This window comes from Cherax quadricarinatus, chromosome 91 (genome assembly GCF_038502225.1).
Source record: "Cherax quadricarinatus isolate ZL_2023a chromosome 91, ASM3850222v1, whole genome shotgun sequence".
NCBI classification, from domain to species: domain Eukaryota; kingdom Metazoa; phylum Arthropoda; class Malacostraca; order Decapoda; family Parastacidae; genus Cherax; species Cherax quadricarinatus.
The window spans coordinates 4114322-4137058 of NC_091382.1; the positions used below are offsets into that span (position 1 = coordinate 4114322).

Below are 22737 nucleotides of genomic sequence, written 5' to 3' on the forward strand. Positions count from 1 at the left end.
TTGTGGAATTCCACTAGTTACATTTCTGATGTTTGTGGAATTCCACAAGTTACATTCCTGATGTTTGTGGAATTTCACTAGTTACATTCATGATACTTGTGAAACTCAACTAGTAACATTCATGATACTTGTGAAACTCAGCTAGTAACATTCCTGATACTTGTGAAACTCAGCTAGTAACATTCCTGATACTTGTGAAACTCAGCTAGTAACATTCCTGATACTTGTGAAACTCAACTAGTAACATTCCTGATACTTGTGAAACTCAGCTAGTAACATTCCTGATACTTGTGAAACTCAGCTAGTAACATTCCTGATACTTGTGAAACTCAACTAGTAACATTCCTGATACTTGTGAAACTCAGCTAGTAACATTCCTGATACTTGTGAAACTCAACTAGTAACATTCGTGATACTTGTGAAACTCAACTAGTAACATTCCTGATACTTGTGAAACTCAGCTAGTAACATTCCTGATACTTGTGAAACTCAACTAGTAACATTCCTGATACTACATTCTTTTCAGAGTAATTTTTTGTCTTCTTTTGCACAAGTATTCTCCAGCTTGCTTCTCCAGTTCTTCAAACTATATTCACTTAAACTTTTAAATTTTTACAATAGTGCTTAATTATATGCTTTAAGAATTTTCTTTATTATTCATTGTTTTACCTGTTAAACAGTAAGTGGTGAGACTTTTATTTGCAATAAATTGTCCTAATTAAATTACTGTATACCATGGTTTACAGCCTTCTAAACAGTTCTTGTACTGAAACATTTTGAAAAAATGATTGGTAATGTCCCAGATTTTATAAATGTAATATTTTATCAAGAAAGGTTTTATAGATTTTTTTCCCCATGTAAAACATCTGTTTGAATCAGATATATCTTAGTATTGATAACTACAAATATGCTCTCTAAAATTTATGTTGCTAGTAAGTTTCTTAATGTAAAGTTTTACCATGATTATTTTAGGGTCAGTTAATGTTTTTTTTTTACTTTTAATAAACTTACTTATATTAATAGAAGGAAATCAGTTTTTCTTATGGTGTGATGAATCTTACAAATTTTGTGTTTCTCAGTGAACCATGTTGCTCCATCACATGAATTGTATTAACCAAGGTAGACTGATCTAAGAGTTTTCTAAGTTTGAATTTTGTGTGGAATAGAGTACCAGAAGTTGCTTATTAGTGGCCTAGTATATACTAGTAATATACCACTGATCAGTTGCATTATTGATTCTTGAGTCTCGTTAGAATCATGTATAAACTGATACAGAATAAAGAAAGACGTGAGATGAGTAGAAATTCTAATGCAAAGTAGAGAGAATAATGATAAGTGTATGTTAATTTTTTATCAATATATATTAGCTCAAAGTTGCCATAGGCAGCTTTTGACAATACATCTCAGAAGTGATATGAGAATAGTAAACTAGTGCTGTAGGTATAGTGAATTGATAAATATTCTGTTGCCTTTACTGGATACTCTATGAGTTGGTAAAGTATAGAAGTTATAGATACATTGTGTTTTCATGAGATTATACAAAAATGTTCTATAACATACATTGTGTTGCTTTATTCAGTAATTGTCTTGCCAGAAGTGAGTGGACATAGTAATTTGGATGGTCTTCTGTATTATAGCTTTCTATACAGACTAATGTAATATAGCTTTCCTCAAGTGTTCAGAACTTTAAAATCTGGAATTTCTTCCCTCTCTAGTAAATATAAAGTATATAGAGAGTGTGTTGCCTTCTTTTACTTGAGTTGCTTGTTTAATGTGCTGATGTGTTAAAAATGAATGTTTTTTGAACTCGTCGGTAATTTCCTGTCAAGGCAGGGTGACCCAAAGAAAACAACACATTCACCAACATTCACTCAGTCGCTATCTTTCTAGAAGTGTGCTGGTGTCGCAGTCAGATTACCATCTGATTGCAGCATTCCAACCCTTATTTCAGAGTGAAGGAACTGCCCTTCCCACCTCCAGGACTCTTAAGTCTAGCTAACCAGTTTTCCTGAATCCTTTCATAAAAGTTACCCTCCGCACACTCCAACAGCACATCTCCAAGCACTCTTACTTAGTACATTCACACAGGTCCGCTGATTGCTCAAACCCCTAAAACTCAAAGCCTCTTCTACTTCCTCCAACTGTTCCTTCATTCCTCTTCACCTCTTACCTACCACCCCAGATTTATACACCCTCATCATCTTCTCTGCATGCCCAAACTACCTCAACAACCCTTTGAATTGTACCCATGGTAAAACCACATCTCCTTTTAATTTCTACACTCTAAATTCTCTGCATGATATTGACACAGCACATTACTCTCAAGCATGGCATCTCTGCTGCCTCTCTTCTCCATATTTTTACATTGAGGAATTTGATTAGCCATTTAATTGTCCTTGTGGCCTCTGGTTATTCAATCAATTTCCTTATTTTCAGTGAGTTTTGAATTTTCATGATCACTTTTCATGCAGTTCCCCAGTGTATTATGCAGTTTCATTTGTCCTTTTAAATTCTTCTCTCTTCCCTGTGTTAGTAAATGGTGTATTGTATAGGACGAAACAAAATAGAATGACTTTGAGAGTGTATAAATCCGTAGTGGAGGGAAGGCGGGGTAGAGGTCGGCCTAGGAAAAGTTGGAGGGAGGGGGGTAAAGGAGGTTTTTGTGTGCAAGGGGCTTGGACTTCCAGTAGGCATGCGTGAGCATGTTAGATAGGAGCGAATGGAAACAAATGGTTTTGAGGACTTGACGTACTGTTGGAGTGTGAGCAAGGTAACATTTATGAAGGGATTCAGGGAAACTGACTGGCCAGACTTGGAGATGGGAAGTACAGTGTCTGCACTCTGAGGGAGGGGTGTTAAGTGCACTTCTGGTAAGACAGTGATGGAGTGAATGATGGTGAAAGTTTTTCTTTTTCGGGCCACCCTACCTTGGTGGGAAACGGATGATGTGTTAATAAAAAAAAATATATCTCTACAATTATGAGTGTACCTGTTTTGGCTCTCACTAGATTTTTGTCATATTTACATTTTAACTTTTCATTTATGAAGGCTGTAGTGTGTATTTTACCAGTAAACAGCATTGCCAGTGCTTCTTTTTTCTTAAATCTGCCTCTTCTGTACAGTGAGTGTTTTTTTCCTTCAGTGTAACATTACTTTGAATATATATATATGCTGTATCATAAATGTTTGGTTTATTTTTGTTTATATGTAGTATGTTGAGGAAGAAAGGGAGGTGGTAATTTCATGCACTGGCCAGGGAGGTATACCATCTTTTAGGAGTGAAGAAGAGCAGAATGTAAGTGTGGGGGAGGTACGTGAGGCATTACGTAGAATGAAAGGGGGTAAAGCAGCTGGAACTGATGGGATCATGATAGAAATGTTAAAAGCAGGGGGGATATAGTGTTGGAGTGGTTGGTACTTTTGTTTAATAAATGTATGAAAGAGGGGAAGGTACCTAGGGATTGGCAGAGAGCATGTATAGTCCCTTTATATAAAGGGAAAGGGGACAAAAGAGATTGTAAAAATTATAGAGGAATAAGTTTACTGAGTATACCAGGAAAAGTATATGGTAGGGTTATAATTGAAAGAATTAGAGGTAAGACAGAATGTAGGATTGCGGATGAGCAGGGAGGTTTCAGAGTGGGTAGGGGATGTGTAGATCAAGTGTTTACATTGAAGCATATATGTGAACAGTATTTAGATAAAGGTAGGGAAGCTTTTATTGCATTTATGGATTTAGAAAAGGCATATGATAGAGTGGATAGAGGAGCAATGTGGCAGATATTGCAAGTATGTATATGGAATAGGTGGTAAATTACTAAATGCTGTAAAGAGTTTTTATGAGGATAGTGAGGCTCAGGTTAGGGTGTGTAGAAGAGAGGGAGAATACTTCCCGGTAAAAGTAGGTCTTAGACAGGGATGTGTAATGCCACCATGGTTGTTTAATATATTTATAGATGGGGTTGTAAAAGAAGTAAATGGTAGGGTGTTTGGGAGAGGGGTGGGATTAAATTATGGGGAATCAAATTCAAAATGGGAATTGACACAGTTACTTTTTGCTGATGATACTGTGCTTATGGGAGATTCTAAAGAAAAATTGCAAAGGTTAGTGGATGAGTTTGGGAATGTGTGTAAAGGTAGAAAGTTGAAAGTGAACATAGAAAAGAGTAAGGTGATGAGGGTATCAAATTATTTAGATAAAGAAAAATTGGATATCAAATTGGGGAGGAGGAATATGGAAGAAGTGAATGTTTTCAGATACTTGGGAGTTGACGTGTCGGCGGATGGATTTATGAAGGATGAGGTTAATCATAGAATTGATGAGGGAAAAAAGGTGAGTGGTGCGTTGAGGTATATGTGGAGTCAAAAAACGTTATCTATGGAGGCAAAGAAGGGAATGTATGAAAGTATAGTAGTACCAACACTCTTATATGGATGTGAAGCTTGGGTGGTAAATGCAACAGCGAGGAGACGGTTGGAGGCAGTGGAGATGTCCTGTCTAAGGGCAATGTGTGGTGTAAATATTATGCAGAAAATTCGGAGTGTGGAAATTAGGAAAAGGTGTGGAGTTAATAAAAGCATTAGTCAGAGGGCAGAAGAGGGGTTGTTGAGGTGGTTTGGTCATTTAGAGAGAATGGATCAAAGTAGAATGACATGGAAAGCATATAAATCTATAGGGGAAGGAAGGAGGGGTAGGGGTCATCCTCAAAAAGGTTGGAGAGAGGGGGTAAAGGAGGTTTTGTGGGCGAGGGGCTTGGACTTCCAGCAAGCGTGCGTGAGCGTGTTAGATAGGAGTGAATGGAGACGAATGGTACTTGGGACCTGACGATCTGTTGGAGTGTGAGCAGGGTAATATTTAGTGAAGGGATTCACTTATTTTCATATAGTCGGACTTGAGTCCTGGAAATGGGAAGTACAATGCCTGCACTTTAAAGGAGGGGTTTGGGATATCGGCAGTTTGGAGGGATATGTTGTGTATCTTTATACGTATATACTTCTAAACTGTTGTGTTCTGAGCACCTCTGCAAAAACAGTGATAATGTGTGAGTGTGGTGAAAGTGTTGAATGATGATGAAAGTATTTTCTTTTTGGGTATTTTCTTTCTTTTTTGGGTCACCCTGCCTCGGTGGAAGACGGCCGACTTGTTGAAAAAAAAAAAAAATGTAGTATCATTTAGCTCTAGTGTTTCGAGATCATGTAGTGTATAGAGCTTTATTAATTTATTCATCTCTGTTTTCCCATTTAGCTTTGTTTTGCTTCTGTCTAATATTTATTCATTTTTTCTTGATAATCTGTTTGATGGGTAGATTTCGCCCTGTTACTCTGTTAAAAATAGTTTTCTTTTCTTCCTGTCTTTTTCCCATGTATAGTAACTGCCCTTAAACAGTGTCTATATGATATTTTATTTTCATTTTTTCCTGCTTAAGGAGGCAGTAAGTGATACAACCAGTGGAAATATAAATAATTTATATGACTGACCACCATGAGTCTTGCTTTGCTTTTGTAGTTAAAAATGGGGAATCACATATTTTAATTTGTTTATAATTAGTCAGTAAATAAATGCATGTACAGTTGAAATTTGACTTATGAGTTTTATCTGTTCCAGGGGCTAGCTCGTAACTCGGTTTAATCGTATATCAAATTAATTGTCCTCATTTAACCTTTCAACTGCCCAAACATAGATCTACATTTGCTCACGTAGCGCTCTGAACGTAGATCTACATTTTCTTTACATGCTTTCTTATGGAGAAAATCAAGGTCGGAGTGCTACGCATGCAAACGTAGATCTACTTTTGGACAGTTTAAGGGTTAAATTAATTGAAAAGCCATTAATCCGTTCCTGCACTCTGGAGCGACGAGAAAAATTACTTGAATATGATGCTATTATCAACTGTATGACTTATTTATCTATCACAGTTCATCTAATATGACATAATAAACAATATAATTAACACAGAAATATGATATATACTCTAGAATGAATACAATAGGCCAAAATATGGTGGCAGACGCAGTGGCAGGAGCGTCCGCCATTGTTGTCCCAATTTGACTAGAGTATCTTCCCATGCTCTTACTATAAGAGAAAACGGAGTATTATTGAGGCTAACTGCAGTAGATCACTAGTTTTCTAAGGAAAACACTGAAACAATGTTTTTATAAATAAGAAATATCGTATGCAAAAATTATAGGGGGATAAGTCTGTTCAGTATACCTGGTAAAGTGTATGGTAGAGTTATTATTGAAAGAATTAAGAGTAAGACTGAGAATAGGATAGCAGATGAACAAGGAGGCTTTAGGAAAGGTAGGGGGTGTGTGGACCAGGTGTTTACAGTGAAACATATAAGTGAACAGTATTTAGATAAGGCTAAAGAGGTCTTTGTGGCATTTATGGATTTGGAAAAGGCGTATGACAGGGTGGATAGGGGGGCAATGTGGCAGATGTTGCAGGTGTATGGGTGTAGGAGGTAGGTTACTGAAAGCAGTGAAGAGTTTTTATGAGGATAGTGAGGCTCAAGTTAGAGTATGTAGGAAAGGGAAATTATTTCCCAGTAAAAGTAGGCCTTAGACAAGGATGTGTGATGTCACCGTGGTTGTTTAATATATTTATAGATGGGGTTGTAAGAGAAGTAAATGCGAGGGTCTTGGCAAGAGGTGTGGAGTTAAAAGATAAAGAATCACACATAAAGTGGGAGTTGTCACAGTTGCTCTTTGCTGATGACACTGTGCTCTTGGGAGATTCTGAAGAGAAGTTGCAGAGATTGGTGGATGAATTTGGTAGGGTGTGCAAAAGAAGAAAATTAAAAGTGAATACAGGAAAGAGTAAGGTTATGAGGATAACAAAAAGATTAGGTGATGAAAGATTGGATATCAGATTGGAGGGAGAGAGTATGGAGGAGGTGAATGTATTCAGATATTTGGGAGTGGACGTGTCAGTGGATGGGTCTATGAAAGATGAGGTGAATCATAGAATTGATGAGGGGAAAAGGGTGAGCGGTGCACTTAGGAGTCTGTGGAGACAAAGAACTTGGTCCTTGGAGGCAAAGAGGGGAATGTATGAGAGTATAGTTTTACCAACGCTCTTATATGGGTGTGAAGCATGGGTGATGAATGTTGCAGCGAGGAGAAGGCTGGAGGCAGTGGAGATGTCATGTCTGAGGGCAATGTGTGGTGTGAATATAATGCAGAGAATTCGTAGTTTGGAAGTTAGGAGGTGCGGGATTACCAAAACTGTTGTCCAGAGGGCTGAAGAAGGGTTGTTGAGGTGGTTCGGACATGTAGAGAGAATGGAGCGAAACAGAGTGACTTCAAGAGTGTATCAGTCTGTAGTGGAAGGAAGGCAGGGTAGGGGTCGGCCTAGGAAAGGTTGGAGGGAGGGGATAAAGGAGGTTTTGTGTGCGAGGGGCTTGGACTTCCAGCGGGCATGCGTGAGCGTGTTTGATAGGAGTGAATGGAGACAAATGGTTTTTAATACTTGACGTGCTGTTGGAGTGTGAGCAAAGTAACATTTATGAAGGGGTTCAGGGAAACCGGCAGGCCGGACTTGAGTCCTGGAGATGGGAAGTACAGTGCCTGCACTCTGAAGGAGGGGTGTTAATGTTGCAGTTTAAAAACTGTAGTGTAAAGCACCCTTTTGGCGAGACAGTGATGGAGTGAATGATGGTGAAAGTTTTTCTTTTTCGGGCCACCCTGCCTTTGTGGGAATCGGCCAGTGTGATAAAAAAAAAAAAAATATCGTATTAAAATTGTATATGTACTTACGTACACACTTGGAGCAGAGATGGTGGTGGGGGGGAGGTTGAGGGTACGGCATATGATGTATTGCCTGGTTAAGTCCATGGAAATCATCGTCTTTTTCTTCTCAGCACTTATTTTCTTAGGACCCATGGTTAGAAAGGAGAAATTTGGCCAAATGACTGTAAAAAAATGCAAACAAACACGAGAGAACTACTGCCACAGCGATGTGAACATGTGTACTGCTTACCAGATGGATTTGGCATCAGCTGTGCCAACTAGTGGCAGCATTCTGAATAATTATTATGTATGTAATAATTACTATTATATTAATACATGTAGTAATATTATTATTTTTTTTTTTTCAACAAGTCGGCCGTCTCCCACCGAGGCAGGGTGACCCAAAAAAGAAAGAAAATCCCCAAAAAGAAAATACTTTCATCATCATTCAACACTTTCACCACACTCACACATTATCACTGCTTTTGCAGAGGTGCTCAGAATACAACAGCTTAGAAGCATATACGTATAAAGATACACAACATATCCCTCCAAACCGCCAATATCCCAAACCCCTCCTTTAAAGTGCAGGCATTGTACTTCCCATTTCCAGGACTCAAGTCCGACTATATGAACATAACTGGTTTCCCTGAATCCCTTCACTAAATATTACCCTGCTCACACTCCAACAGATCGTCAGGTCCCAAGTATCATTCGCCTCCATTCACTCCTATCTAATACGCTCATGCACGCTTGCTGGAAATCCAAGCCCCTAGCCCACAAAACCTCCTTTACCCCCTCTTTCCAACCCTTTCGAGGACGACCCCTACCCCTCCTTCCTTCCCCTATAGATTTATATGCTTTCCATGTCATTCTACTTTGATCCATTCTCTCTAAATGACCAAACCACCTCAACAACCCCTCTTCTGCCCTCTGACTAATGCTTTTATTAACTCCACACCTTCTCCTAATTTCCACACTCCTAATTTTCTGCATAATATTTACACCACACATTGCCCTTAGACAGGACATCTCCACTGCCTCCAGCCGCCTCCTCGCTGCTGCATTTACCACCCAAGCTTCACATCCATATAAGAGTGTTGGTACTACTATACTTTCATACATTCCCTTCTTTGCCTCCATAGATAACGTTTTTTGACTCCACATATACCTCAACGCACCACTCACCTTTTTTCCCTCATCAATTCTATGATTAACCTCATCCTTCATAAATCCATCTGACGACACGTCAACTCCCAAGTATCTGAAAACATTCACTTCTTCCATACTCCTCCTCCCCAATTTGATATCCAATTTTTCTTTATCTAAATCATTTGATACCCTCATCACCTTACTCTTTTCTATGTTCACTTTCAACTTTCTACCTTTACACACATTCTCAAACTCATCCACTAACCTTTGCAATTTTTCTTTAGAATCTCCCATAAGCACAGTATCATCAGCAAAAAGTAACTGTGTCAATTCCCATTTTGAATTTGATTCCCCATAATTTAATCCCACCCCTCTCCCAAACACCCTACCATTTACTTCTTTTACAACCCCATCTATAAATATATTAAACAACCATGGTGACATTACACATCCATGTCTAAGACCTACTTTTACCGGGAAGTATTCTCCCTCTCTTCTACACACCCTAACCAGAGCCTCACTATCCTCATAAAAGCTCTTTACAGCATTTAGTAACTTACCACCTATTCCATATACTTGCAACATCTGCCACATTGCTCCTCTATCCACTCTATCATATGCCTTTTCTAAATCCATAAATGCAATAAAAACTTCCCTACCTTTATATAAATACTGTTCACATATATGCTTCAATGTAAACACTTGATCTACACATCCCCTACCCACTCTGAAGCCTCCCTGCTCATCTGCAATCCTACATTCTGTCTTACCTCTAATTCTTTCAATTATAACCCTACCGTATACTTTTCCTGGTATACTCAGTAAACTTATTCCTCTATAATTTTTACAATCTCTTTTGTCCCCTTTCCCTTTATATAAAGGGACTATACATGCTCTCTGCCAATCCCTAGGTACCTTCCCCTCTTTCATACATTTATTAAACAAAAGTACCAACCACTCCAACACTATATCCCCCCCTGCGTTTAACATTTCTGTCATGATCCCATCAGTTCCAGCTGCTTTACCCCCTTTCATTCTACGTAATGCCTCACATACCTCCACCACACTTACATTCTGCTCTTCTTCACTCTTCTTCTGTGCTCTAGTTACCTGAATTAATAATAATAATTATTATTATTATAATAATGAACGGCACCAACTCAGTGCACTGTTTACCTCTTGTGCTTTGCTTACATTTTTGACAGTCATTTGGCCGAATTTTGTTTTTCTAAGCATGGGGCCTAAGAAAGTTAGTGGTACAGGACAGTGCTGAGAAGAAAAAGAGAATGATTTCCATGGAATTAAAGCATGAAATCATAGATAAACAAGCGAGGTGTCCAGGTTTTGGGTTGAGGGGGAAGCGGGGAGAGCTGGCTTGTAACTCAAATATTGGCTCGTAACTCAGAGCAAAAAATCAACCCAGGAATGGCTCGTATCTCATAAAACTCATACTTTGGGACACCCGTAAGTCAAGGTTCCACTGTACTTATTTAAAAGTTGAATTGTTGTTTTTTTCCAACAAAACAGCCGTATCCCACCGAGACGGGGTGGCCCAAAAGGAAAAACGAAAGTTTCTCCTTTTAAATTTAGTAATATATACAGGAGAAGGGGTCACTAGCCTCTTGCTTCCAGCATTTTAGTCGCCTCTTATGACAACGCATGGCTTACGGAGGAAGAATTCTGTTCCACTTCCCCATGGAGGTTGAGCTGTAATGAATGAATATAAGTGTAACCTATACTTAACACCTAATAGAGGGAACAAATATGAGCACTAAGTCTTAAGGAAAGTAATAAGAAGATTGGTGTCAGTTGTAATGCCAAATTATTTGGGTTATTTAACCTTTACATATGACAGATGTCTTGTTGGAAAGTCAGGGACAGCAGATTAAATTTCAAACAATAAGTTTATTGCTTCTCTCTTATGCAATATTTGTATTTTAAGAAATGCTTTGAGTTTCCTAAAGTGTTAGATATAAATTTTGTTTTTATTTCCAGTGGTCATCAAGGCTTTTTAACATCAGGTTTTTAAGTTAATGTAAATGGCACATGAAATTTTGTATTTGCTATAATTACAAAGAAACTATGGCAGAAGAGACAGCAACTGAAAGTACTGTTAATAACACAACAAGCTCATTTTAAATAGCACACACATCACTGAAAGCCATCCACAAGACCTACAGTGATAGCTTCGATATGACAGCTTTTGTATTATAATTAGTAATGGGAAGTGTTAAATGTATGGGGGTTATAAAGTGCCTGAGGAATGGGAGATAATCAGGTTTGATTCAAGGAAGGGGAGGATATCTCCAGTTCTTTGGATCAAGAGCTCTTCAAGGCACCTCCCCCCCCCCATGAAGAGCTCTACAATATTGTGTGGCTTATGCCTTTTTCAGTTAATAAAGGCTTATTGAATGTATCTGCATATATTTTTACATTGTGAACCAAATTGAGTGGATCTTAGTTAGAACATTTCCTCTGCCTTTTAGATACTAATGAAAACAGATACAAGCAATAACACTGATTGAATTCCAGTCCACTTTTTTCTTTTTCTAGTCAAGAGTCAGATCCCAGTATTCTGGACTTGTTTGTGTAAGGTAAGAGATGCCTGGTACATTGAGTAGGTCTTGTGCAAGGCTTATGGGGAAAGTTGTTGCATGTTGTACTATTGTCTATTATTTTTGTACAAGCTTTTTTTTTTAGTCTATGTATGTACCATTTCTTGATACACTACTTTGTTGCCAAAAATATGATTGACATTAATTTTTATTTATCTAGGCAGAGTTATTTATGGTAGTCGAAAGTGAAAAACAGTGATTTAAGATGTTTTATAATGAAAGTATTTAGCCCAAACATACCACTGTCTTTGAGATTATGTATTTTGATGTGGGTTATTCATGTAATTCTGGCCTTGCCATGCACTCATGGTTGTATTAAGGTTGAGAATGTGACTGCTTCATATTGATAATGTACGGCAATATGTATTTTTGTAGATGAAATATCGCTGAATCGGACACAAATACAGTAAGCCTCGTATGTAATGAGGTTTCACATGTGGTGAGGCATTGTCAAGTACTTGACAATGCCTCACAGCAGGTGAAACCTCATTACATACGAGGCTTATTTTATTTATAGTATGAGTATTTGATTCACCATCTCATGGCTTCTTCCGTCTACTTCCTAGATGAATATCCTTGATTTTTGTAAGTAAACAACAAAGTAAATGCTGTTGTATAGCGCTTTATTGCTCGTGATGCTGAATGCTGCTTAGAGACAGTATGTGCAGAGATTGTTTGGCTTCTGTGTTTCTGTATATAGCTGCTGTATTTAGATTTAGAAGATATTTTAAATGCAATTTAATGCATACCTTTTAGTTTTGTTTTTTTATCATGAAATAAAGTGGCTATTTTTTAAGAAATTGTTTAATATTACAGTAATTATATTTTGAGATAAAACTGACAAATTTTTGATAGCCTAAATAGATTCCAGTTACTAATCCATACAGAAATGTTTAATTTTTAAAAATTTTTTAAGTAATAATGGCTAGAACACTGGTTTGAGGTAGAATATCACTAACAATAATATTTTATACCACCAATAGCCAAATACGTAGAATCAAGCCTACTGTCTCTACGCAAGTGAGTATCAGAGGCTCGGAGACGCACCTCAAGCTCACTCCGTGATCAGACCACAGCAATGATTGGAGCAAAATGTTTGGAAGAGTATTAAGGACTGAAATAATTTAATAATTGTGTTAGGGAATTAATGAATTTTGAGAGAGCATGTACATTTATATTAGTACCTTATTAGTTCAACTGTGAATGTGACATATTACAAGTGTTCCTCGTTTTATGCAGTGTATGCATTCCAACCCCCATGGCAGTTGTAATAATCTGAACCAGGCCATTAAAACTTAATTCCACATAAGAATCTTCAATAAAATTTGCAAAGCATACCAGTCTCATATGAGAATTGCGCTTTATATCGTACTCATTGAATTTCTAATAGAAATGGAAGCATTATATAAAAACAAATTTGTGTGAAGCAAACCACGTAAAAAAGAAGGAAACTGTATATTTAAATATGTCACAGTTGTAAGGCACAGTGCAATACATGTAGTGACTTTAGTAGTTGTAATTGACAGATTCTATTACTCTATGTTATTTTCATTTTGATAAACTTCAACATACAGTATGTTAATGTGCTTATGTAAGTACTGTATAGGTGTTGTATGTATTTGTATTGGTAACATTTTGTTAGGTGGATTTTAAACAATATTGAAACAGTAATTTGATATATAACAGCAGACATTCAGGTGACTCGGCAGTTTTTGTGATGTAGAGGTTATTCTAGTTCTCTGATTATCAATGTCTTCCTTCAGCTCTTAGGTGCATTATTAAGGTAAACTGAAATAGTGAAGGGAGACTTGGACAGAAAATTAAAACAAATGAAAAGATATCTGCACAATATGGTCTCATTAGGAACCCCTTTCAATAGCTCTTTTTCTGGTGCCAAAATGTACAGAACTCTTGTTAATATTTCTAATTTCTGTCCATGTGATTCCTCACTTGACATTAGTCAGCGTTTGACGCTAAAATAATCTGAACAATCATTTTAAAGTACACTTATTGGCTACATATCAGCACTTGAGTATATTTCCTGTGTGTGTGTGCATGTGCATATGCGTGCGTGTACCAGAGCATAGTGTGCCTTATATGTATCCTTTAATATTATCTTACTCAGACAGGTTGTTATGGTCTGCACTATTTTTAAAAGCAGGGTAAATAAATGTACGTGTATATGAAGAATTAGTCACAGTACTGTGGCTGGAACCATTCACAAGTTACCTACGTGTTGGAAATAAAACTAAATTATGTTTTGACAGTTCTTGACTATTATTAAGGATGGACCAATATGTCATCTAGTTTTATGTTCACTTTGTGGGTTTTGTGAATTGTGTGTGTACATGCAAGAATGCTTATGGAAAATCACACAAATTTTGATGATGGTACAGTAGATTATCAGTTACCTGGCAATCAGTTATTCAGTTTCCAACATTATCCAATAATCTTGCTCAATGCTGCACCTAAACAGATAAAGGGATAAAGGTACGTGCAAAATAAAGGGACCATAAAAGAAAAACATGTAATCATTGGTGTTTAGAATCACCCCTCCCCTTAACTCTCCAAAGGTGCCAAATAATTGATGATCTACTGTATCACACTTCATCATCCAGCTGTTACTGTACAGGAAATAATAAATGCAATGTCATTCACTAGAATTACTTCTTGTGTTATGGACTAAGATTGTAAATTTTGTTGATTTTATCATGTTGAAAAATAATGTTATCATTTATTCTAATATCAAATATTACAGAAATTCCTTTTTTATATTGAAAAAACCTTCATGTATATATTGGGGTAAAAATTGTAATCCAAAGGCCTCAATATTAGAGATGAGGTGATTGTATACTGTGAAGTAATTAGATTGAGATCAATTTATTTTGTGAATGTTAGAGAGTACTGTAAGTTTTATAGCTACAGTCAGTATTAATAATTCTGCAACCTGGGGCTAGCTGCTTCCAGTTTGTCAAATTTTCTGGATTCTTTCTTTCAACACACTGGCCGTATCCCACCGAGGCGGGGTGGCCCAAAAGGAAAAACCAAAGTTTCTCCTTTTTTTTTTTTCAACAAGTCGGTCGTCTCCCACCGAGGCAGGATGACCCAAAAAAGAAAGAAAACCCCCAAAAAGAAAATACTTTCATCATCATTCAACACTTTCACCACACTCACACATTATCACTGTTTTTGCAGAGGTGCTCAGAATACAACAGTTTAGAAGCATATACGTATAAAGATACACAACATATCCCTCCAAACTGCCAATATCCCAAACCCCTCCTTTAAAGTGCAGGCATTGTTACTAGCCCCTTGCTCCCGGCATTTTAGTCGCCTCTTACAACACGCATGGCTTACGGAGGAAGAATTCTGTTCCACTTCCCCTTGGAGATAAGAGGAAATAAACAAGAATAAGAACTAGAAAGAAAATAGAAGAAAACCCAGAGGGGTGTTTATATATATGCTTGTACTTGTATGTGTAGTGTGACCTAAGTGTAAGTAGAAGTAGCAAGACGTACCTGAAATCTTGCATGTTCATGAGACAGAAAAAAGGACACCAGCAATCCTACCATCATGTAAAACAATTACAGGCTTTCGTTTTACACTCACTTGGCAGGATGGTAGTACCTCCCTGGGCGGTTGCTATCTACCAACCTACTACCTAGGATTTTCTGGATTATAGAAACATAATCTTGCACTGAAAGTAGAGGCCTAGTCTTGACAAGTATGAGTATAAAGACAGTATGCAGAACAAGCTTTTATAGGACTATGTTTTGTTAAGAAATGAGTCTCATCAAGTCATGACTTGAAGCTCAGGCTTAGCCAAAAGGTTTTCCCAGTAAATGCTTGTTTTATTTATTTTTATCCCCATAATTATGCACTCTAAAACAGTTGTGTTTGTTTGTTCTCAGATGTTTTGCCTACATAGTAGGCTTCATCAGTCAGATTTAGAGGTGGTAGATGTGAAGAGAGAAGAAGCAGTGGAGAAGTAATGATGAGATCAGTCTGGCAAATTTGAAGTAGTAGTTTGAGGTGGTCATTCCTTCAGCCTGGAGATGTGTTCAGCTTCAGTCTTGAACAATGACTATGAAGCTGAACACATCTCCAGGCTGACGGACTCACCACCTCAGATTACTATTTCAAGGTTGATGGACTGATCACATCATCTTTACCTGTCCACTGCTTTCGCTCTCTCTGTATTTGACTGATCAAAGCCTACTGTGTAGGTGAAACATTTCAGAAAAAAGATAGCCAGCTATTGTATACCATTATTATTATCATGAATTCTATACTCGTGCACAGTACTCTGCAACCATTGATTGAGACTGTACAGACTATGATGATACAAGTGCAAGACACACATTTATTTCTCTTTACATAGAGAAAAATGTTGACACTATAAAAGCGTGCTGTGTGCCTGTGTCTTTCATGCAGCATGCCCTTTATCCAGTATAGGTTGTTATATTGCTGGGACAGAGGTAGGAGTGAAAAAAGACATTTATGTACAGTTTAGGACTGATGTAACTACTCTTGGTAAAATGTTTCCTTTTATAAATGTCCTGAACTCTACATAAATGTCTTATTCCACATCTGGTTGGTATCATCATATCATTTACCTCTCAATGTAGAAGCTTTCAAGAGAAAACTGAACCACTACATGCTGGAATAAGAGACGTATGCAGTTTAATGTGAATTTTTATCAATGTTTTGCCCATACAGTGGACACTATCATATTGTGCCTCTTCAAGGGGGGCTCCTTGGCATGGTGAAGAGGCTCTTGGTCTGAGGAATTAGACCTGTCGGTCTCCTTCCTCAGACCGAACCTAATTACCCCCCAATCTCCTGTTCCCTATCCCATCCTCCCCTTTTTCCTTTCCTCCTCCTCCTCCCCACCCCTCCCTTTTGCCCTTCCTTTTTGGCCTTTGGGATTTTTTTTTCTTTCTTTCCCACAGGCACGCTAGTTCCTAGGTAGGGGAAAGGGTACCGGGGTCCATCCCATTCCGTTGAGGTTCTTGGCGGTGGCGTAGTTTGCCGTGGTATCTGGATTGCCTGGGGATGTCCCGATCCCTCTCCGGTATCCCGGAGGGTGGCTTTGGGTGTGTCTCGGGCGATGGGCGTATCTCTGGAAGCCACCTTTCGGATTCCGGGGGTGGTGGCCGAAGGAGGTATGCTTTGTGGCGGATTTCCGGCCGCCCTCTCTTTTGTCCACCAAGGTAGCTCGGCAGATGTGAGGTTGCTATCCCGGATTGCCGGTTTACTGGCATGATGGGTAGGGTATGGCACGGGTTCCATGCTGCATCTGCGCTACTTGTGGTGCTGAGGTCCTCTTGGGCGTGGAGGGAGATTTCTGGCCCTTTCATTCCTCCTAGGAACTATCCCTCCCCGGTCCCCCCTTTTTTTATTCTTTTTTTTATTTTTATTTTCTTTTCTTCTTTCTTTTTTTTTCTTAAAAACAAAAAGAAAGAAGTAACCTAACCATGGCAGCCCTAGTCCATGAACCTGCTACCCCCGGGCCCTTTCTTGATACCGCACCCCGTTCTGACCCCGCCTCGTCTTTGGACCACTCTTCGGACACTCCTCATGCCTCTGTACCTCTTGCCGGTGCTGTTTCCTCACCCGCTTCAGGTACTGAGGCCTCGACTGACTCCTTCGATTTATCTGACCTTCTCTTTCCTCTGACTATGCTTCCAGCCTCTCCCTCTACGGTGCGACAATTTTCGAATCGCTGACCCGTTCCACGTCGGACCACCTCAGGTCCCACGCCTAAACACCAACGACAATTACCTGCTGATGATACTTCTCCACCTTCTCGTTCTTCTCAGAAAAGATCGACACGTCCTTCACTACCTTTCCACGCTCAGTTTCAGACTGCACAATGGACTAAATTCTTCACTTTACGACTGACTTCCTATCTTTCTGACCACAGTATTGGCAAGGCACTCCTACGCCATGTTGGTAAAGATATTTCTTTTCATGCTCTTAAGAGCGGTACGCGCATCATCACCATACAGAATGCTACCCAGGCTCATGAGCTTTCTCGTCTTTCCCATATCGATACTGTTCCTGTCACTATTGAAAAACATCATTCCCTCAATTCTTGTAGTGGTACCGTCATTCTGCCCCATACCATAGTCCAACAAAATTTCCAGACATGTGGCACTGACATTCTTGAACAGCTGGAACTCCAAGGTCTCCCAATCCTCAAGGTTGACACTTATGTTCTTCCTGCCCGCGGGAGGAGACGATACCCTAGCAATGTGGCTCGTTTAACTTTTGACAGCCATGAACTCCCATCCTCAGTTTATGTAGCAGGACATCGGTTACAAGTTCGAAAGGTGATCCCTACACCGCAACAGTGTAGAAATTGCTGGCGATTTGGCCATCCAGCGAAATATTGCAGATCTATCGCTGAATGCCCGGTCTGTGGTGCCGATGACCATTCTAATATGTCTTGCAATCGACCTCCCTCTTGCCTTAATTGTCATGAGGCTCACCCTTCATACTCTCGCCGTTGTCAAGTCTACTTAAACGAGCGGGAAATCCGTTACCTCAAAGAGGCAGAAGGTCTCCCTTATGCCATGGCAGTTTCTCATTTCCGCCTCCAGGGGAGACTACCTCGTATTTCTTATTCCCGTGTTTCAAAACGTCCCCCCACTTCTGGGATCCCATCTTCTGCAACCACCTCCGTGGTTACCTCTCCCATAGTCACTCCTGTATCTAATTCTTTTGCTGTCCTAGGCTCAGACGTCCCTACTTCAACGCCCCAGTCTGATCTCGCTTCTTCATGTTCTCCCTCACAAGCCTCAGTAGTGACGAGATCTCATATGACACCTCCTAATCGTCCCTCTACTTCTCAAAAGTCAAAAAAAGGTCTGTTAACACCTCCTACCCATCTTCCACCTCCTCATTTTACCTTCCCTGTCTCTGTACCTGGTTCTTCCCCTCTCACTGGCTCTGTTACAAGTGTAGAGGTTCACCCTCCTCCTCATACTGTACCTTCCTCCCAAGTTCCCTCCCAAGTTTCTTCCTCTTATGCCACCTCCCAGGTTTCTGCCTCTTCTGTCCCCTTCCACGCTTCTGCAGTTCCCTCCACCCTTTCGCCCCCCCCCCTTACCTTGGTACAGTCCATTACAGTTCCAACCTTTACTCATCCTCCCCCTACCATTTCCAATATTGTCTCCCATACGACGTCTCTGAATTCCAAAACACTTGAAGTAATCTCTGAATATATTGCAGAGACCAAACCATCAATGGACACTGATCCACCCTCTGTTCCTTCTCTCTCCTCTGCTCCATCTGCGCAACTCCTTTCTTCACAGCGCACCATTCCTTCGCTGCTTGAATGTTTTCCACTGCCTCCGCATGTGGACTTTTCTAACCCCTCTAGTCTGTAGGAACCCTTACCTGCGGATTTCAGGTATCTTTATCATTGCCAATCATGGCCTATTTACAGTGGAATATACGCGGCCTCAGGGGTAATCAGGGTGAGCTTCAGATGTTACTCTCCCAGTTTTCCCCTGTTGGTGTTTGCTTACAGGAACCAAAATTATACTCTGCTGTTATCTCTCCCATCTCAGGCTATAATTTATTGTATTCTTCAGATCCTTTTCCTGATGGGACCTTTAATGAAAGTGCCCTTCTTCTACGCACTGATATTCCGTACCATCAGCTATTTGTTCGTACTTCGCTGCATTACACAGCAGCCCGTATCCACTTGCATAGGTGGTATACGCTCTGTTCTTTATATCTCTCTCCTTCTCGGGCATTATCTATTCCGGATATTGCCTTTCTTGTTTCGTCATTACCGCCACCAATCCTGTTACTTGGCAAATTTAATGCCCACCATTTCCTCTGGGGGGGTCTCACTGTGATTCCCGTGGCATTCAGTTAGTGGCTTTTCTTGCCACCCACCCCCTCCATGTTTTAAATACAGGTACTCACACCCAGTTTGATCCTCGGACTCACACTCTCTCTTGCATTGATCTCTCAGTCTGCTCTTCCTCCGCTGCATTAGACTTCGCTTAGTCTGTTCTCCCGGACTTACATGACAGCGATCATTTCCCAATCATTCTTACTTTCCCTTCATATTCACCACCTCTTCACATCCCACGCTGGCAATTTGATCAGGCAAATTGGAACCTTTACTCACACCTAACTGTTTTTAGAGAGGTTCCTTCTTCGTCCTCCATCGATGAGCTTTAACACCTCTTCTCGTCCTCTGTTTTAACCGCAGCTTCTAATTGTATACCCCAAACTTCGGGCAGGCATTCTCAGAAATGCATGCCTTGGTGGTTTCCTGCTTGTGCTCGTGCAGTACGTTTGAAACGCGCTGCATGGGGCAGGTACCGGTACAATAGAACCACAGAGAGACTTCTTGATTTTAAGCAGAAGCGTGCGATCGCTCGCCGTGTCATCCGTGATGCTAAACGCGCTTGCTGGCGAGATTATGTCTCCACCATCACCTCTGCTTCCTCTATGAGTGCAGTCTGGAAAAAAGTACAAAAACTGAGTGGTAAATATTCTCCTGACCCGGCTCCTGTTCTGCGGGTTGCCGGTGTTGATATAGCAAACCCACTAGATGTTTCCTATGAAATTGGCAGTCATCTGGTCCGTATTTCTCGGGGACTCCATCTATGCCCCTCATTTCTTTCCTCAAAGTCTGCCAGAGAGTTAGCACCCTTGGACTTTTCTTCTCTCAAAGAAGAACAGTATAATGTGCCTTTTACACTTCAAGAACTGGAGGCAACACTCTCAGCTTGCCGATCATCGGCAGCTGGGCCCGACGATATTCAGATTCGTATGCTACAACATTTACATCAGTCAGCCCTTGCAGTCCTATTACGCCTTTACAATCTTATTTGGTCAGAAGGAGTTGTACCACAGCTGTGGAAATCTGCCATTGTTCTCCCTTTCCGCAAACCAGGCACTACGGGACATGAAGCCTCCCACTATCGTCCCATTGCACTTACCAGTGCAGTTTGCAAAGTGATGGAACGCCTAGTAAATAGACGTTTAGTGTGGTATTTAGAGACACATAACAGTCTCTCCACTCGTCAATATGGCTTTCGTAAGGGACGTTCTACCATAGACCCCTTACTACGCTTGGATACGTATGTTCGTAATGCCTTTGCGAATAACCACTCAGTTATTGCCATATTTTTTGACCTTGAAAAGGTATATGACACAACTTGGAGGTATAATATTTTAGCCCATGCCCACTCCTTAGGCCTTCGAGGCAATCTACCATCCTTCCTTAAGAACTTTTTAACTGACAGGCATTTCCGTGTTCGGGTTAATAATGTGCTCTCCCCGGACTTTATCCAAGCTGAAGGTGTCCCCCAGGGATGTGTTCTGAGCACAACACTTTTTCTCCTTGGTATTAATGATTTGGCCTCTAGTCTTCCATCAAATATTTGGTCATCACTCTATGTTGATGACTTCGCTATTGCCTGTGCAGGCGCTGACTGTCACCTCATTACAGTTTCTCTCCAGCATGCAGTCGACCGTGTTTCCAATTGGGCCACCACACATGGGTTTAAATTTTCCAGCACTAAAACCACCGAATTACTTTCACTAGACGCTCTGTTGTCTCCGATCATCCTTTGTACCTCTATGGCTCCCGTATCCCTGAACGTGATACAGTCAAGTTTCTGGGCCTCCTCTTTGACCGTAGGTTATCCTGGAAACCTCACATTACCTCTCTGAAGGCAACTTGTCACAGCCGGCTGAACCTTCTTAAAACCCTTGCTCATCTTTCATGGGGAGCTGATCTTCGAACCCTCCTTCGCCTACATTCCACCCTCATTTTATTGAAACTTGATTATGGTGACCAGATCTATTCAGCGGCATCTCCTGTTACTCTCTCTAGCCTTAACCCCATTCATCACCAAGGATTACGTTTATGCCTTGGTGCTTTTCGCTCTTCCCCTGTCGAGAGCCTGTATGCAGAAGCGAACGTTCCATCCTTATCCGATTGCCGTGATGCCCATTGCCTTCGCTACTATGTATGCTCTCATGATCTCCGCAATCCTTCCATTTATAGAATGGTCACTGATATTAGTAGACATTCTTTATTTGTTCGCCGCCCCTGTTTACTCCGTCCGTTCTCTCTTCACCTTCATTCACTCTTGTCTTCTCTTCAATTACCACCTTTCTATGTACATGTAGCATCTCACTTTTCCCTACCCCCCTGGGAAGTTCCAGCTGTTTGAGTCTGTTCTTTCTCTCTCCCTTGCTCGAAAGCCCAACTGTCTACGGTCGCTTCCCGCTCTCTTTTTCTTGACCACTTTCACTCTCATTCTCATGCCATTGCTGTGTACACAGATGGCTCTAAGTCTTCTGACGGCATAGGATTCGCAGCAGTGTTTCCGGACAGCGTCGTACATGGGCATTTACTATCTTCGGCTAGTATTTTTACTGCTGAATTGTATGCCATCCTTACAGCACTTATCCGTATTGCATCTATGCCTGTGTCATCATTTGTGGTTGTCTCAGACTCCCTTAGTGCTTTACAGGCTATACAGAAATTTGATACACCTCACCCCTTAGTCCTCCGTATCCAACTTTGGCTACGCCGCATCTTTACCAAGCATAAAGATATTGTTTTTTGTTGGGTCCCTGGTCATGTTGACGTACAAGGCAATGAACAGGCAGACACTGCTGCGCGGTCAGCAGTACATGACCTACCAGTTTCATATAGAGGTATTCCATTTATGGACTATTTTGCTGCAATATCTTCCCACCTTCACACCTGTTGGCAACAACGTTGGTCTACTATGCTCGGCAACAAACTTCAATCTGTTAAACCGAGTATAGGTTACTGGCCGTCTTCTTATCACCAGTGTCGAGGTTGGGAGACTACTCTCTCCCGTCTTCGCATTGGCCATACTCGTCTTACTCATGGATATCTCATGGCGAGGCGCCCTGCTCCTCTCTGTGAGAATTGCCAAGCTCCATTATCAGTCAGCCACATTTTGTTGGACTGCCCACTTTATCAACGAGCACGCAGAATTTACCTCCGTCGTAGTCTTCGCTCTGCTGCTCTCTCTTTACCTTCCCTTCTCGCTGATGGACCCACCTTTCATCCAGACTCTCTCATTGACTTTTTGACAACAACTGACTTACTTCACAAATTCTGCTACCTTCAGCCCTTTCTACTTCAATCTCTTGCTATCCTCTATCCCCGTACTATCCCCTGCCCCGCTGTTTTCTGTAACCTACTGATCATCCCTCCTCCCTT

The 22737-nt window shown here is 40.4% G+C and overlaps 1 protein-coding gene across 14 annotated transcripts in view; it reads left to right on the forward strand.

Annotated features, from left to right (window-relative positions):
* Positions 1-22737, forward strand: part of LOC128704860 (CAP-Gly domain-containing linker protein 1) — a 308119-nt gene that overhangs the window by 271690 nt on the left and 13692 nt on the right. Inside the window, exons 26-27 of one of the 14 annotated variants that reach the window (XM_053800028.2) lie at positions 11437-11477; positions 12482-14478. The exons of 12 other annotated variants lie outside the window; for them this stretch is intronic. In XM_053800028.2, the coding sequence (XP_053656003.2) occupies positions 11437-11476 (40 nt within the window). In that variant the 3' untranslated portion in view covers position 11477; positions 12482-14478. Of the gene's footprint in view, positions 1-11436; positions 11478-12481; positions 14479-22737 lie in introns of those variants that run through there. One more of the 14 variants, XM_053800027.2, reaches the window with a different exon arrangement.